At 42.7% G+C, this 18,568-nt stretch overlaps 1 protein-coding gene and 1 non-coding gene across 2 annotated transcripts; one reads left to right on the top strand and one right to left on the bottom strand.

The window, feature by feature from the left end:
* Positions 1 to 202: 202 nt before the first annotated feature.
* Positions 203 to 16,003, top strand: ZNF233 (zinc finger protein 233). The gene is given in 6 exon segments (XM_019932965.3): positions 203 to 271; positions 8,393 to 8,454; positions 11,276 to 11,402; positions 11,941 to 12,036; positions 13,386 to 15,125; positions 15,128 to 16,003. Coding segments are annotated over 5 exon segments (2,007 nt in total). The 5' UTR covers positions 203 to 271; positions 8,393 to 8,439; the 3' UTR covers positions 15,157 to 16,003.
* On the bottom strand, positions 4,966 to 5,038 carry TRNAG-CCC (transfer RNA glycine (anticodon CCC)). The gene has a single exon. It is a non-coding gene; the product is annotated as a tRNA-Gly (tRNA).
* Positions 16,004 to 18,568: the final 2,565 nt, after the last annotated feature.

Consider the following 18,568-nt stretch of genomic DNA (forward strand, 5'->3'; position numbering starts at 1 on the left):
GACCGGGGCACGAACCCGTCTTCCCTGCGTGAGCAAGCGGACTCTCAACCACTGCGCCACGAGGGAAGCCTGTGGCATTACTTTTGCCGAGGATTCTGGGGAGTGTAGTCCAGCAGCGCCGGGTAGTCAGAGCCACTTCCGCTCTCGAAGGGAAGAGGTGTAGCCCTTGTTCCGCTGAGGGATTCTGGGAAGTGTGGTCCAGGAACGGCGTGTAGTCCGGGCCCTTCCGCTTCAGGAGTGAGAGGCCGCGGTCATCAGTACCTGCTGGGAGGTGAGTCAGTGCCTAGAACCCGAGTCCCTTCCGAGTCTGCCTGGGCGTGGAATCCGCAGGTGCCACCCTCGCCCTTGGGGAATAGAAGCCGTGCAGGGCAGGGGCGACGGTTTTCGTCACCTCGGTGTTTGGGGCTGTTCGCGCGTACCCGAGTTGTAGGCGGGCAGGGGTCGCGATCTCCGGGTTTGAGAGTCTCCGGACGCTCGGTTTCCCTCGCCTCCCCTACTTTCTGCACGCTCTGCGGTCTCTTAGGCATGTACTCTTCGTAGTTATTTCACTTTTCCATTTCTCGTCTGCAAAGTGGAGTTAATAGTAGTGCCTCCCTAGTAGGCATGTGGTGAGATTTACGTGATGTGAAAATGCTTAGAACCGGTCGCTGGCACCTGCGAAAAGGCGGTCGGTCGTTCTCAGTCTTTTATTTCTTTCGAGAATCGCTCAGTCCTTGAAAGCCTCTGTGAGCCCGCGGTGGGTTCTGAGCTGCAGCTGCAGAGCCACTGGCTCTTCTCTGACCCCTGCGGGAAGAGGGGTTTTTCGTGGATTCCTAATGACCCCACGACCTTTTTAATTTTACTTACTTATTTATTTATTTATTTATTTATTTATTTATTTGCGGCACGCGGGCCTCTCACTGTTGTGGCCTCTCCCGTTGTGGAGCACAGGCTCCGGACGCGCAGGCTCAGCGGCCATGGCTCACTGGCCCAGCCGCTCCGCGGCATGTGGGATCTTCCCGGACCTGGGCACGAACCCGTGTCCCCTGCATCGGCAGGTGGACTCTCAACCACTGCGCCACCAGGGAAACCCCCCACGACCTTTTTTAAAGGAAGGAGTGGGTCTCACCCCCAGCTGGTGCCTGGGGATGGCCGCTGTGATTGATCCTGGACCTGAGACACGATTATGATATCTTTCCTTTCCCGACCCTGATTTCTCAAAGAGGTTGCAGAGAGGAGGGAATGACCCATGACTCCAGGCAACATTGTCCCAAAGTGAGAGAATTTATCGTGCTGTGTCATTTCTACTCTCAGTTGGGCAACAGATTTCCTTCATTCATTAGCAGATTTTTACTCCTGGGCAAATGTCGAATGTTTATAGAATAAATGGGAGGTTGGATGAGACATGTTGATGAATGAGTAATAATAATTTGTTAACATAGTGAATGCCAGGTACTCTTTTACAGCATTTATATGCATTAATTAGCTTAATCTTCATAACAAAGATGTGGTTATTATCTGTTTTACAGATGAGAACACTGATAGGTGAAGAATTTAAGTAATTTTCTCAAAGTCAAACAACAGAGAAGAGACAGAACTGGGAATTTGAACCCAGGCAGCCTGTGTTCTTGACCTTTAAGCCATACTCTTGAAACTGAGCGGGACACTCTGGGGCCTTCTTGGAGACAGACCTCCCCTACCCACCGTGTGTCCCTCACCTCTTGTTTATAAAAAAGCTTTAGTCTCCTAGGCCTTCCCTGAGTTCCAAAGAGCAAATTTAGTCAGAGAAGCGAGAAAACGCAGAAACAAAGGAAAACAGTCAAGCAAGACAAAAATAATAGTTTAGCTGTAAAACAAAGTCAAGGAGGACTTTTAGTTCCTCCTCAAGGGCTAGAGATAATACCCTGAGCCACATCCTTGAGTTGTTTTGCAGATACTAAACCCCCCACCACGTGGAGGAAGTTAACTGCATGCTGACCACCAGCGGGTAGATCCCAGATGTGTTGGAACCAGGTTGATGATTGAGATTCCCAAAACAGCACCCTGTTACCTCACCATCAGCCAGTCAGAGAATTGTGCATGAGCTGATCACACACCTGTGATCCCCTCCCTCACACTGTCTTTAAAAACCCTTCGCTGAAATCTATCAGAGAGTTTGTGTCTTTTGAACATGAACTGTCTGTTCTCCTTGCTTGGCATCCTGCGGTAAATGCTATACTTTCCTTCACCACCACCTGGTGTCAGTAGACTGGCTTTGCTGCATGTCGGTTGGGTAACACTCTCCTTCAGTTCTAACATGGTAAATAACCCCTGTGAATGAAGGAGGGAGGGTCGTTTTGTAATAATTTAGGATCTTAGAGGACCTGAAGGCTGTGCTCATTTAATTAATTTTTTTAATTTACTTTATTTATGTATTTATTTATTTTTGGCTGTGTTGGGTCTTTGTTGCTGTGCGCAGACTTTCCCTAGTTGCAGTGAGCAGGGGCTACTCATCGTTGCGGTGTGCAGGCTTCTCACTGTGGTGGCTTCTCTTGTTGTGGAGCACAGGCTCTAGGCGCACGGGCTTCAGTAGTTGTGGCACATGGGCTCAGTAGTTGTGGCTTTTGGGCTCTAGAGCGCAGGCTCAGTAGTTGTGGCTCACAGGCCTAGTTGCTCCGTGACATGTGGGATCTTCCCGGACCAGGGCTTGAACCTGTGTCTCCTGCATTGGCAGGCGGATTCTTAACCACTGCGCCACCAGGGAAGTCCTAATTAATTTCTTGTAATTTTATATGATGTTACATTCATATTCTGATTATAGAAGTAATTTGTGCTCTTCATAGAAAATACGAGAAATAGATGAAGAAAGCCAATAATTATCCATAATTATCCAGAATGTAGAGATAACTGTAAACATGTTAACGTATTTCTCTTTAGTTATTTCTTTGTATATATGTTTTTCTATGCTTCTCAAAAATTTTATCGTACTTGTAGTACTTTTATATTTGGTAACTTGTAATTATGAACATTTTCTAGCAAAAACGTACAGAAAATAATATAATGAATTCTCACATAGCCATCAACCCTTGTCAAACCTTCAACTGTTGTATACCGTTTGTCAATCTTACGTAATCCACCCTCCTTTTTTTTTTTTTGCTTGAGTATTTTAATACAAAATCCAGACCTTGAGTGAAGAGGATTTATACTAGATTATCGTAAATATATAGAGGTCAAGAGAGAGAGAGAGGACATTAAACAGTTCCAAAGTTTTCACATAGTAACTAGGAGAATGGTGGCTAGTGAGAAAGCTAGGGGCCCCCTTGAAAGAGTTGCAGTTAAAGAAGGTTATGGATTTTGTTTCTCATTTGGAATTTAATTTGCTCATGGTTTCCAATCGGTCTTGATTCCTATGTTGTGGGGACTGTGTTGTATTCTTTCTAGTGTGCCCAGCACTGTGACAAGGTTTACAGAGAGAAGTTATTCAGTTAAGTGTTTGTGGCTGGTACAGGTGTTCAGTTGGCAGATGGCTACAGGGGCCTGCAGCTTTGAGAGATGGTTATTTGAATTCCTGAAAATGGATTAAGTGACAAAACAATAAAAACGATCCACATAGGTATTACTTCTCCTTTATCTCACTCACTCTTGGCTATACTTAGAAGCCACAGCTTTTCAGAGTATTTACAAGTTGATATATAGTTATTGGTAATGCTTTTCATGTCCTAAAACAAATTTACTTAGAACAAACCAGGAGTAATGCACCATTTCTGTATTCATCACAAAGTCATAACAATAACCTGGTGGAGTTTATTGGGAGCTTATTACGAGTCAGGCAGAGTTTCCAGTGCTCTTCACGTATTAACTCATTCATTCCTCAAAATATCCCTGTTATTATCCCCATGTTATTACAAATGAGGCAAAGAGGTTAATTGATCTGTACAACGTCACTCACCCAGGAACTACAGCACTAGAATTGAAACCGTCCTTCCTAAAATAGCACCTCCCCATCTCTCTCCATCCCTGTTTTCCCTGCCGTATTTTTCTTAGCAGTGTCTACCAGTGGCTAGCACATTATATACTTATCTGTTGGTTGGCTTATTACCCATCCTCTACTATAATATCAGCTTCATGACAGCAGGGATTTTATCCACTGCTGTATCTTTAATATATAGAACTGTGCCTGGTACATGCTAGATAATCAGTAAGTATTTGTTGAATGAATGAATGAAAGATCCTGGTGAATAGTAATGAAGTGCTCAGCTAATATAATACAGGATGTATCTTTATCAACTATTCATTCAGTAATTCACCTTTTTTTGGCCACCCCTTGTGGCAGACAGAACCTTAGTTCCCTGACCAGGGATCGAACTCGCGCCTCCTGCAATGGAGGCATGGAGTTCTAACCCCTGGATCACCAGGGAAGTCCCCTCAGTCATTCACCTTTTTTTTTTTTTAAACAAATCTGTGTTGAGTGCCTGCTTCATGCCATGAACTATTCTAGGCACTGGAGAAAGAGACTAAAACAATGCGGCCTACACTGCAAAAATGTGGATTGATATAAGCAAGATGAATAACTAAAATGTACATTAGGGACCTTCCTGTTGGTCCAGTGGTTAAGACTCTGTGCTTCTGCTGCAGGGAGCCCAGGATCGATCCCTGGTCGGGGAACTAAGATCCCACATGCTGCGAGGCATGGACAAAAAAAAAATAAGATGTACATTAATAAGATAGAGAGGGATGACCCTAAATATAAAAGGGCAGTGAACTGGAGAAGAAGGGAAGTGGTGGGGCAGGGGATTTAAAGTATATAAAGCATGTCCAGGGAAGAACTCTGAGGACAGTGACATTTGAGTAAATACCTGATCATGTTGAATGAATGAATGTTTTAAAATAAATAAATAAATAGGAATTGCCTTATCCAGAGCCCATAATTATTCCTTTTATCAATATTTTACTTTTTATTTATTTATTTGGCTGTGCCGGGTCTTAGTTGCGGTACACGGGATCTAGTTCCCTGACCAGGGATCGAACCTGGGGCCCCTGCATTGGGAGAGCAGAGTCTTAACCGCTGGACTACCAGGGAAGTTCTTGAGTATTTTACTTTTAAGAATGACCTTAGTGTTGCTTGAGCAAAACCAGTAGTTAGGACTCCACGCTTCCACTTGCACGGGGCACAGGTTCAATCCCTGGTGGGGAACTAAGATCCCGCAAGGCGTGTGGCATGGCCAAAAAAAAAAAAGAAAAGAAACCCAGAGGAAAAAATTGGAAGATACAATTCATCCTCTCCTCCTCCCAATCAGAAACAGCCTCAGAATTTTACAGCTCAGAGGAACCTCTGATCCTTGCCCGACAAAGTGTGTCTTCGGTCATCCTTTGAGTCCATGTGTTTTGAGCACTCATTATATTCTAGGCGCTGGGATTAAAAAAGTGTGTTAATCATCTCAGAAGTAAAACAGATGCTTCACCGCTCACCATCCCCTCAACCGCCCTCAGGCGATAGAAGACTTCTGGGGACTGGGATTTGAAGGGTGAGAGGCGAGCAGAGCTGAGGCAGGCACCCCAGACCCCACTTGCTTTCTCCTTCTAAATATGGCGAAATGTCAGGTCTGCTTGCAAAACCGTGTTGCTGAGCAGAGCAGAGCAGGAGAGTGCAGCAAATATAGGGCCAGCGCAAGGGAGTTGGGGGTTATGAATGATCTGTCTTCCAAGCTTTGGGGAGCGGATACATTGCTCTCATCCCTACGGGAGTGCTTCTGCCTAGAGCAGCAGGACCCACGAACACGAGGCGCTATCATACGTTTAACGCTTATTCGCACGTATTCACTGAAACCTCTTGTCACCCCTATAAGCTCGATATTCTCCTTATCCCTGTTGTCTGGATGTGGAAATAGACGCAAAGAGCTGTCAGAAGAGTTGGTAGAATCCTGATGCCCTGGCTCCATATCGCTCAGCAGGTCACTTTCAGCAGAGTGTGTACCCTCCAACTCCCCTTTCTCTCCTCCCCAAGGACACCCCTCCCATCTCTTCTGTGTGTTTGTGATTAGAGACACAGTGACTGGATTAAGAGCACGGGCTCCGGAGTCAGAGTTGGGTTTCAGGTTAGTCAGTCCTCACCAGCTCTGTGATTATCAGTAACTTAATCTCATGAATCCTCAGCTTCCTCATCCATTAAATGGGAGCAATAATCATCATACCATCACTTACTGAGAGCTTGTATTATGTGCCAGGCACTGAGCCAAGGCTTTTTCCCCCCTATTTTTTATCTTCAGATGTAATTCACATATCATAAGAGTCACCCTTTAGTATACTAAAGTATGCTTTAGGCACCCTTAAAGTCTACAACCCACTGGTTTTTAGTATATTCACAAGGCTGTACAGCCAACACCACAGGCTAATTCCAGAACATTTTCCTCATCCCCAAAAGAAACCCCATGCCCCTGAGCTGTCACTTCTCACTTGCTGCCCTCTCAGCCCCTGGCAGCCACTAATTTACTTTCTGTCTGGATGGACTTGCCTGTTCGGGGCTATTGGACTTGCTCAGTTAATCCCCAAAGCACCCTTATAAGTCAGGATCTGTTATGGCCACTACAGTATTGTTCATTGAGACATTCTGTCGGACTTTTGTTTAAAATGAAAAAAAAACTAGCAGTCATATTTTAAAACAGTTTTTCTGGGCTTCCCTGGTGGCGCAGTGGTTGAGAGTCTGCCTGCCGATGCAGGGGACATGGGTTCGTGCCCCGGTCCGGGAAGATCCCACATGCCGCGAAGCGGCTGGGCCCCTGAGCCATAGCCGCTGGACCTGCGCGTACGGAGCCTGTGCTCCGCAACGGGAGAGGCCACAACAGTGAGAGGCCCGCGTACAGCAAAAAAAAAAAAAAAAAAAAAAAAAAAAAAAAGTTTTTCTTTACTACAGTCAGCATGGCTGAGGGGGATGTGCCATTGAGACTTTTCTGGCTGCTTGAAGAAAATTCACAAGTATTTATACCTTTTACAAAACCAGATACTGGTATCAATGAATCATCATTACAGGGCCAGAAATTATTAAGTAATATAGCCAATCAGAACTATGGACTTGTCAGAGATAAAGGTGAAATATGGATGTTAAAAAAGACTCCTTGGTGCTTCCCTGGTGGCACAGTGGTTAAGAATCCGCCTGCCAATGCAGGGGACACGGGTTCAAGCCCTGGTCCAGGAAAAGCCCACATGCCGCGGAGCAACTAAGCCCATGCACCACAACTACTGAGCCAGCGAGCCACAACTACTGAGCCCGCATGCCACAACTACTGAAGCCCACGTGCCTAGAGCCCGTGCTCCGCAACAAGAGAAGCCACTGCAAGAGCAGTTTTGTGATGTATAATATTTACCTGCTTTTCTGAAGTGGAATCAGTTATAAGTTTCCATCTATTCACACGTTTGACTTGCACAGTTGAGCAATCCTGTAAGGAAGCACTGTTCTCATTTTGCAGGTGATAGATTTGAGGCAGAGGGAGGTTAATTAACTTAAGCAGCGTTAGTAGCTCCGTAAGAACAATTCAGTCTTCCTCCTGTGTTCCTCTCTATTCTCACACTCCTAGCACCTTCACAACGTTTCTGACACCAGATGTGGGTGGGTTTTTCCCCACGCCGAGCAATTAATTCTACTTTACCAGCTGGGTGCCCTACAACTTAGCTCAGTTCAGACACTCTTTTCCTGGAGATAGCTTCAGATCCCACAGGTTAAGGGCTCAGTCCCACGAGATCGCCCTCCCCCACTTCAGATGCCGTTTGCAAGTAGAAGGCCCCCAGGTTACCCACAACTTCTGTCTGACTTGGCTGCAAATCAGAGGTTTGCAAGACTCTTCCACTTCGGAGTCACTTATTTGCTGGTGCGGCTCACAGAACTCAAAGAAACGCTTAACATTTGCTAGTTTGTTAAAGGATATGACATAAGGCGAACCCCATACTATTGGGATTTTATGGAGGCTTCCTCACTAGGGGGTGCGGCTGAACATTCCAAGCCATCTAATCAAGCTTTGACCTTTCTGCTGACCAGTCCCCATCCAGGAGCCCCCCCCAAGAGTTACCTCATTAGAACAAAAGACACTCCTAGCAACCAGGAAATTACGAGGATTTCAGGAGCCCTGTGTCAGGAGCTGGGGGCGAAACCAGTATATTATGTCACAGTAGCAGTACCCGGATTGACCCCAGACCTGTTGCCCCCAGAGTGCACTCTCATACCGGTACATTCCACTGCCTTTCATTTCCCCTGATACCCAGGGCGAGAATGATGACCCTGAACCCTGGGAGCCACCACAAGGGACTCTTGTGTGAGCCTCACTGCTTAGACTTGAGCAGATTGTTCACTGCACAGGAGCCTCTGGCTGGGGGGCTAGTGATTCACACAGAGCCACCACTTGGGCTTGGACCTACGTCTCATGGCTTCCTTCTCCTTTGCCAGTTGTGTCTTCCCAGGACTCTGCCCTTCCCCACAAGGGGCTGGAGGAAATGATCAAGTTCCAGGTGAGTTGAGTTTTATCTCTTAAAATTACATCTCTTTTCTCAAAGATTAGGTACGTACTTTTTCTCTCCCATGGGAAGGATAAAGGAAGAAAACATGTGTTTGTTATATGCCAGGTACTTGCCTTTTTTTTTTTTTTGGCTGTGTCATGCGTGGCTTGCGAGGTCTTAGTTCCCTGACCAAGGATAAAACCCGAGCCCACTGCAGTAAAAATGCTGAGTTCTAACCACTGGACCACCAGGGAATTCCCAGGTACTTGCTTTTTTATTGGTTTTAGTTTTTATTTTTGGTTTTATTTTATCATTTTCGTTTCAAAAATAAGAGTACAGAAATCCATAGATATCAAGAAATTTTGAAAACCCAAACTACTACACTGCTTGTGAATCAGTTATACTTAATATAATTATGATCACAGTATATGTGTAATTTTCAATTTTATTTTTTCACTTAATGTTAACACTTGAGTTTTTATGACTCAGCATTCTTCTGTGTATTGTCTGAGAAGGCTTTCTATTTTTTGTCTAACATTTCAGACGCTACAGTTAAGCATACAGACTGCTGTACCTCTGACTAAGTTTTGCTTTGATTCATAACACTTTTGCATAGGGCTTTAAAAAATGGAATATAATTTACTTACAAAAATTATAGATCAATGACAGTTGTATACCCCATTTTGCAAGTTGTATAATTGCATTAACCCACTACACAAAACAAGAAATAGAACATTTACATTACCTACATTACCCCAAAAAGTTCTCTCATGTCTCTTTCAAGACAGTTTCTTACCCCCGGGAGGCATCTACTGTTCTGATCTGTCATCATATCACTAGATTTACTTGTTTTCAAATTAAATATAATCAGTGAAATCATAGTGTATGTACTCTTGTGTCTGGCTTCTTTCACCCCGCATAAAGTTTTTGAGATTCATCTGTGCTGTTGCAGGTGTCAGTAATTCATTCCTTTTTTATTATATTCCATTTTATGAATATATCAGTTTGCTTATCCTTTTGAAGGACCTTTGAGTTGTTTGCAGATTTTAATTGTTAATGCATAAAGCTCCCATGAGCATTCTGCGCAGGTCTTGAGGACATATGTTTTCATATCTCTTGGGTAAACATCTAGAAGTGGTAGATGAATATAAACTGTTTTCCACAGTGCTTGTACCATTTAACAACTTATCAGTGGTGCATGAAAGTTCCAGTTTGTTCTACCTCTTTGCCGCCATTCGGTGTTGTAGATCTTTTTTATTTTAGCCATTCTAATGAAATGACTTCTCACCGTGACTGTAATTTGTATTTCCCTCATGATGCGTGATGTTGAATACTTTTTCATGGGTTTTTGCAATTGGCATATCCTTTATGAAAAGTTTGTTAAAGTCATTTGCCCATTTAAAAATGTGGCTTCTACTTTTTATTATTGAGGAGTTCTTCATGTTTTGTGAGTTCAAGTCCTTTGTTAGATATACGTACTGTAATTTTTTTCCATTCTGTGATTTGTCGATTTGTTTTCTTAATTTTGTCTTTTAAAATCATTTTGAGGTGAAATTTACATGTAATATATATATAAAAATATATTTGATCAATTTTGACAAATATACATACGCACATGACCACTGCCACAATCTAGACGTAGATCATTTCCATCACCAAAAAGGTTACCTGGTGCCCCAGTTAATCCCAATCCCACATCCCTGGCTGTAGGCAATAACTGATTTACTTTATGTCACTCCAGATCAGATTCATCGTTTCTTGAGTTTCACATTAATGGAATTATACAGTATATGCTCTTCTTGTGTCTGGCTTCATTTGTTCATCAGAATGTTTTTGAATACAGGTCAATAGTTTGTTCCTTTTTATTGCTGCATAGTATTTCATTGCATGGATATACCACAATTTGGTTATTCATTCACCTCTTGATGGACATCTTTTATTGTGGTAAAATATACATAACAGGGGCTTCCCTGGCGGTCCAGTGAGTAAGACTCCATGCTCCCAATGCAGGGGTCCTGGGTTCAATCCCTGGTTGGGGAAGCAGATCCTACCTGCATGCCGCAAGTAAGAGCCTGCATGCCGCAACTAAAGATCCCATGTGCCACAACTAAGACCCAGTGCAGCCAAAAATAAAATAATTTCAAAATATATATATACATAACATAAAATTTACCATTCAAACTATTTTTAAGTGTACAATTCAGTGGTATTAAGTATATTCACACTGTTGTGCAACCATCACCACCACACATCTCCAGAACTTTTTTCATCTTCTCAAAGTGGAATTTCATACCCATTAAAACAGTAGTTCCCTATCCCCCACACCCCCCAGTCTTTTGCAAACATCACTTTACTTCCTGTCTCTATATATGTGACTACTCTGGGTATCTCATATAAGTGGAATCATACACATAATCCTTTTGTGACTGTCTGGCTTCACTTAGCATAATGTCTTCAAGTTTCATCCATCTGATCAGGATTTTAAAGCAACTATCATAAGGGAATTCCCCAGCGGTCCAGTGGTTAGGATTCTGCACTTCCACTGCAGGGGGCACAGGTTCCATCCCTGGTCAGGGAACTAAGATCCTACATCCTGCGTGCCACGAGGCATGGCCAAAAAAAAAAAAAGTCAATGATCATAAATATATTTCAGTATTTAGCATGTGGCATTGACATGCGGACTGGAGAAGAGGAGGAAACTACATAAGGTAGACTCAAGGTCCCCAGGATCTAGAACAACTTCCCACCCACCCTCTCCACCCACTAAGTGCCGTCCCTCTCCCAGTGGCCACTGATCATAAAATTGAGGCTGTGTGTGTGCTTGATGTCGTAGGAGCCAGTGTCCTTCAAGGACGTGGCTGTGACCTTCACCAAGGAGGAGCTGGGGCTGCTGGACTCCACTCAGAGGAAGCTGTACCAAGACGTGATGCTGGAGAACTTCCGGAACCTGGTCTCAGTGGGTGAGGACAGGCACCCTGTGACTCAGTGTCAACCCTCAGAAGTGTCTTGGTTTCAAACGTTTAAGACTTGGGGCTCTTGAAATGCTTCCCTGAATCTGGGGCCCTGAATTTCCTCATCCCAGTGGGACATCTCATCTGTACCTTGTCTATTTTCTCAAATTGTAGTTGCGACATCTTGGTGGGGTTTTAAAGTCAATTAGCAAATTGCGTCATTATTGCATTTAATGAAATAGGACGGAATAGCATAGCTTCTTGTCAGGAACTGCATATAGTGCAACAGAAATTGTGAGTTAAAGACAGGAAAGGAGATGTGATAAAAGTAGATAGTGGTTAGGATCGAGTCATTCGATTCCTCGATTTGGTGATGTACATCTGTGTATTTGTCTACCAGATCACAGCATAAGAGGTATTTATTACAACAGGTCATGATCAGAATTTGGAAAAATACTACTTACAGTGCATGAAGATTGGAGAATTGGAACTAAAAATTTTGCCTTTAGTGTACTCACCTTACACATGTGCCATTTCTTTTTCACAGGATATCTACCTTTCAAATTAGATATGATACTACAGCTGGGGAGAAAAAAGAAGCTTTGGGTGATGGAGCCAGAAGCCCAAGGAGCTGGGTGTTCAGGTGAGAACCATGCAGGTCTGAGTCCTTGCAGATCACAGAGAATGGTGCTAAGTGGATCTCACTGCCCACTCCTCCTGCAGACAGCTCATGAGTGGAGAATATATCAGTATGATGAAAGGATTATTTCAGAACACTGTTAATCTTCTGATGAATGCCTAATCTAATTTTAACTTCTATGGTACTTGTATTAGCCATCAATTGCTGTATAACAAATTGTTCTTAAACTTTGCAGTTTAGAGCTACAGGCATTATAGTTTCTGTGAGTCAGGAATCTGGGGGCAGCTTAGCAGGGTAGTTCTGGCTCATGATCTCATAAGATCTCAAGGAGTCTGCATGAGCTGCAATCCTCTGAAGGCTTGATGGGCCTCAAGGGATGTGCTTCCAAGATGGGCTCATTCACAGGGTTGTTGACAGGAGGCCTTAGTTCTTCCCTGGCTGTTGGCAGGAGGCCTCAGTTCTTTGCCAAACAGGTCTCTCCCTAGGGCTGCCTGAATGTCCTCAAAACGTGGCAGCTGGTTTCCCCAAGCTAGTTACACCCAAGGGAGTAGAAGGCAGAAATCAAAGTGTCTTTTATGACATAACCTTGGAAGTGACATACCATCACGTCTGCCATATCCTGTTGGCTTTGCAGGCCAATCCTGAAAGGTTGTGGAGGGGACTTCAATAGGGTGTGGATACCTCCTGGAGATTGTCTTGGATGCTGGCTACCACAGCAACTTTTGGTATTTGCAGATTCATATCTACAAAACCTGGAAGATAATATTAGCCATTCAGGCTTATCAGAAAATTCAGCCAAATTAAGTGGCAATAATTATCATAGGATTTTTTACTCCCATAGGATGTGTCAGTTAAGGGAATGAGTTTTCTAGTTTTTATTCCCAGTTATAATGTTCACTAGTTGAATATTATATATTAGGACATCATTGAAATAAAGAGGAATTCTCTCAAATCTAGCTTATGTATTAACACGTGCATATAATGGCTGAATTAAGGAAATAAAGTTATCATCTCATGGGTTCATTATCAGGACAGAGGAGATGTTTCCCTTTGCAAATCTTTTCTTTTCACTTTTGCTGAGCAAGTCCCCTGCTCGGTAGCACTGTATTTCTAATTTTGACCTCATACATAAGTCTCGGTACATTAGTTCTAAATGAGTCTCATTAACACGTAGTGAATAGGAGGCTACTACTTATCAGCTCTGTTTCCATAAGCATGAAAAAACAAAGACAGAGTCCAGCTGAACTCTCCACTGGTTGAATAGGGTCTCCCAGCACAGTCGACCTGTGAAATATTTTTTTGTCCCTGAACTTGTCCTCACTTTCATCTCTGAATTCTCTTTATCCTTCCAGGACACGGGAACCAAAATGAGATAGAGACTCTTCAAGAAGCAGGATTAAGACAGCTTTTACATGAAGGCCTTATGTGCTGGCAGATATGGGAACAGTTTACAAGTAAATTAACCAGAACTCAGGACTCAATAATAAATCTGCAAGGCAAGAAGTTGCCAAAACAAGATGATTCCTCCTGTGAGGCATGGTCAGGAGAATCTACTCAGCTTCCAGAAGATGAGAACTATGTAGGAAAGCTTCAAGGAGAGAGTTCCACAAGTATCAAAAATCAAGTGTCTCCAACTCAGACATCCTGGGATTTCTGGAGAAAAATGTATCTGAGAGAGTCACAGAATTATCAGAGTAGGTGTCAGCAAATTGACATAAAAGATAAACTGTGTCAGTGTGATCACTGTGTCATGAGAAGGATCTCTCATCACCATGGCAATCAGGAAGTACACAAAAGTGAGAAGGCTTGTGGCCACAATAATCATGGAAAAGACTTTGTGAAGAACACATCCCAGCATAGTATCATCCACTCAGGAGAGCAGACCTCTGATGAGACTGGAAAAGGTGTCAGCCTTGGCTATGATGTTGAACTTCATCAGCAGTTGCGTGTAGGAGAGAAGCCCCACGTGTGTAGTGAGTGTGGGAAGGGCAGCACGTATAACTCAGTGTTTCACATTCATTACAGTGTTCACAGAGGAGGGAAACGCAGTGGGAATGATGAGTGTGGGGTGGACTTGGGTCAGAGCTCACATCCGGAGACCCATCAGAGAGTCAACCCAGGGGAGAAACCCTACAGATCTGGGGTGTGTGCTGCTGAGAGCTTCAATCAGAACTCCTCCCTTCCCACTCATGAGCCCATTCACCCGGGGGAGAATCTGTGTAGGGGTGGCAGGTGTGGGAAGGGCTCCAGTCATATCTTAGACCTCAACAGTCACTGTGTAGAAAACACTGGCGAGAAATCCTGGAAATGTGAGCTGTGTGGTAAAGGCTTCAATGAGACATCACAAATTCAAGCCCATCAGACAGCCTACCCTCAAGACAAAACGTCCAAATGGAAGGCATATGACAGGATATTCAGTCAGAGCTCTGGTCCTCTTCAGAGAGTTCACACTGGAGGAAAACCATATAAATGCGACGTATGTGGGAAAGACTTCAGTAAGGCCTCCAACCTTCAAGCCCATCAGAGAATCCACACCGGCGAGAAGCCCTACCAATGTGATGTGTGTAATAAGAGCTTCAGCCGGAATTCCCATCTTCAGGCCCATCAGAGAGTCCACACAGGAGAGAAACCCTACAGATGTGACACATGTGGGAAGGATTTCAGTCAGATTTCCCATCTTCAGGCCCATCAGAGAGTCCACACAGGAGAGAAGCCCTACAGATGTGACATATGTGGGAAAGGCTTCAGTCAGAGCTCACATCTTCAAGACCACCAGCGGGTCCACACTGGAGAGAAACCCTACACGTGCGATGTGTGTGGGAAGGGTTTCAGTTGGAGCTCCCATCTTCAAGCCCATCAGAGAGTCCATACAGGGGAGAAACCCTACAAGTGTGAAGAATGTGGGAAAGGCTTCATCTGGAACTCGTACCTTCACGTTCATCAGAGGATCCACACGGGAGAGAAACCCTATAAGTGTGGCATGTGTGGGAAGAGCTTCAGTCAGACCTCCCATCTTCAAGCCCATCAAAGGGTCCATACAGGAGAGAAACCCTACAAATGTTTTGACTGTGGTAAGGGCTTTAGCAAGAGTTCATGTCTTCAGGTTCATCAGAGAGTCCATAGTGGTGATCAATCCAGTACACGCAGAGTGTGATAAAAGTGTTCTTCAGAATTTAGACTTCTCATTTTCATCAGAAAACGCCCACAACAGGGGCTATTTATAAAATGTTGTATTTTAAGCATTCAGGAGGGAGCTGCTTTTTTTTACAGTCATCCGAATTCCATTGGAGGAGACCTATTTGTTGTATGAGTATGGCCAGTGTGTCCAGAAGAGCCCAAAATGTCACAATTCTCAAGAGAATGCACAGCAGAGAAACCTTGTAAGGATGGTGCAGTAGGTTTCAGTCAGAACCTTTACATTCAGTAGAATCTACATGGGGGAGAAGCTTTAAAAATGAGAAGTACCGTCAGGACTTCAGGAAAAGTATAATGATGGACATGACAAAATCCATGTCCACTAGAATGTAAGCTCCATGGGGGCAGGAGGTCTGTTTACTGCTTGTATGACCGTGACCTGGAACCAGTGCCAAACAGAGCAGGTGCCCTGGACTTTGTCTCACTTGAAGGAGAGGAATAGGACAAACATTTGAAAATGTTAGTGAGCTCAATCCCAAGTAGTCACGATAAATTGTACTAGGAAAAGGATTCTTGGAAGAAGCCTTAAAAATTAATTCAAGGAAATGATAATTTAATAAAAATATGTTAAATCATGCAGTCTACAATTTGAGTGTTAGATTTTTGCCATTGGCTCCTATCCTGCTCAGCTCCACTTTTCAAGCAGTAAAGGGCTCGATTTTTTATCGCATCATTTAAGACTTTCTCTGGACAGTGTACCATCAGTTGTGTATAGTGTAAGTTTCACTATTTTTCTTTTGTTGGGTCTTTGGTGACAGAAAAAGACTGAATGGAAAAAGAAAAACTTGGTTTTCATTCCATAAAGCTTCCTGTCAAGGGGTCTACAAAGAAGGGAGAACATATTATAATATGCATTTTGGATGTTGTACTAAGCTGTTAAGGCACAGAGCGTTTTGGACAGCACCCCATGCTTCTCAGATGCTTCTGTATTTTTCAAGTTTGCTTGTTTGAACCGTTTACTCAGGTGTATATTTACTGGAGGTAGTGGACAGTTTCCCACAGCTGTTTTGCTTTGTTGTTTTTTTTTGAGTATAGCTAATTTGCAATGTTGTGTTAGTTTCAACTGCACAACAAAGTAATTCATATATATATAATATGTATATATATATATATACTTTTTCAGATTCTTTTCCTTTATAGGTTATTACAGAATATTGAGTAGAGTTCCCTGTGCTATACTGTAGGACCTAGTTGTTCACATTTTTTTTTTCTTCTGGACCTTACCTTCCAGGACACTCGTTGCTTAAGTTCTATGGTATCTCAAGTTTCATATTACCATCAGAAATCCAGGGCCAACACCATACACTGGGGTGGGCTACCGGAGCTCATGGATGTTTATAACCGTTAGGATGTTCTCAGTTGTAAGAAATAGAAAACCCAACTCAAACTAGCTGAGACAAAAAGGAGGATTATGTAATTACTTCAAAATCCTTTTCAGATAATCCCAACATCTAAATTGTCTTGGTATTGATGTCTGTTGATTGTTTTTTTCTCATTCAAGTTCTGATTGTTCTGGTTCTTGGTATGATGGGTGATTTTTTTTTTATTGTATCCTGGATATTTGGGGTACAATGTTGCAAGACTTTGGATCCCATTTGATCTTTTTTGTCAGGAAGTCACCTGTTTAGGTGTAGTACACAGGTCCAAATGGGAATGGAAGTTCACCTTCCTTCTGGGCCCTTTTGACACTGTGTGTGTGGGAGTGGGGGCGCTGGTGGGGGGGTGGCAGAGGGCCAACTGCCTCTACCTCCTTGCTGCTGAAAGTTCAGCTGTCCCCGTTCAGCCTAGTAGGGGGCATTAGAGCACTGCCTAGGACTGCCTCACCTCTGTGGGTGGTGGGAGTGAGGTGGGGAGGTGGGGAGTGGGAATTCAGCTTTCCATTCATCCCCACTGACCTAGTATTATGGGCTGTCTGTCATATTTGCCTTCTCCTTTTCCAGAAGGGGGATAGTTCAGTAAATTCCAGAAAGTAGTATTTCCTTTCTTGGTTAAACATCTTATCCGTTCTCAGAAGGGATGTGACTCTTACAAAGAGAGCTTAACATCCGTTGAGGGATTCTTCAAGATCACCATTCCTACTATGTTGAAGCCTCAGTGAGGTAAGTGATATTATTCCCATTGTAACATGAGGAAGGGTTAAACCATTGCCCTAGTTCATACAAGTGGCAGTATTGGTAAAATTCAGGCTTCAAAAATTCAAGATTTTAATTCTTAATTATGAAAAACGTCCAGAATAGTCAAAAAGAGAAAATACAATGGACCCCATATATTCATCACCCAAATTTAACAATGGTCAAGATTTTGCCACATTTGCTTAATCTATCCCTTTTTCCTTTTTATCTTACATGCTGAAATAATTTAAAGCAAATCCCTGATGGCATCTCTTACACCTATAGGCATCTCTTAAATATAGACTATTTTTTACAAGATCAGAAAGCTATTATCACACCTAACATAATTAACAGTCACATTTCTATGATTGCTTCAAGTTTTCACTTAACTACAGACTAAATAAACTTCTTTCTTTCTTCCTTTCTTCCTTTCATTCTTTCTTTCTTCCTTTCTTTTGTACTGTCTCTAATTTTGGTATCAGGATAATATTGGCTTCTATTTTCTGGAAGAGATTGTGTATAATTGGTGCTGATGCTTCTTCAAATGTTTAGTAGAATTCTCCAGTGAAACTATCTGGACTTAGAGATTTCTTTTTTTGGAAGTTTTAAAATTATGGATTACATTTCTTCAGTAGTTATAGGACTATTGAGATTATTTCATATTGGGTGAATTTGGGTAGTTTGGTTTTCAAAGAATTGGTCTATTTCTCTTAAGTTGTTGAATTTACCTGGATAGAGTTGTTCATAGAAGTCCTTTATTAAGTTTTTATTGGCTGCAACATCTGTAATTATGTCCCCAATTTTATCCTTGATATTGGTAATGTCTTTGTCTTGCTAGAAGCTTATCAATTTTATGGATCTTTTCAAAGAATCGGCTTTCTGTTTCATAGATTTTCCTTTATTTTTATGTTTTTAATTGTACTTATTTCTGTTCTTTATTATTTCCTTTCTTGTGCTTACTTTTGATTTATTTTTCTCTTTTCCTAGTTATCTGAGTGGGATTTTGACTATTGTTTTGAGACCTTTCCTCTTTACTAAGGTAAACATTCAGTGGCATGAATTTCCCTTTCAGCACCCCTAGATTTTAATATGTTGTATTTTTATTTTCATTCCATTTCCAAATGTTTGGAGAGTTTTCTGTTTTGCTTCTTAGTTTAATTTCTAGTTTGATTCCATTATGATCAGAGAATATAGTTGGTATGATTTTGATTAGCTCATATATTCCCAGA

Source organism: Tursiops truncatus, chromosome 19, assembly GCF_011762595.2.
Source record: "Tursiops truncatus isolate mTurTru1 chromosome 19, mTurTru1.mat.Y, whole genome shotgun sequence".
Classification (NCBI taxonomy): domain Eukaryota; kingdom Metazoa; phylum Chordata; class Mammalia; order Artiodactyla; family Delphinidae; genus Tursiops; species Tursiops truncatus.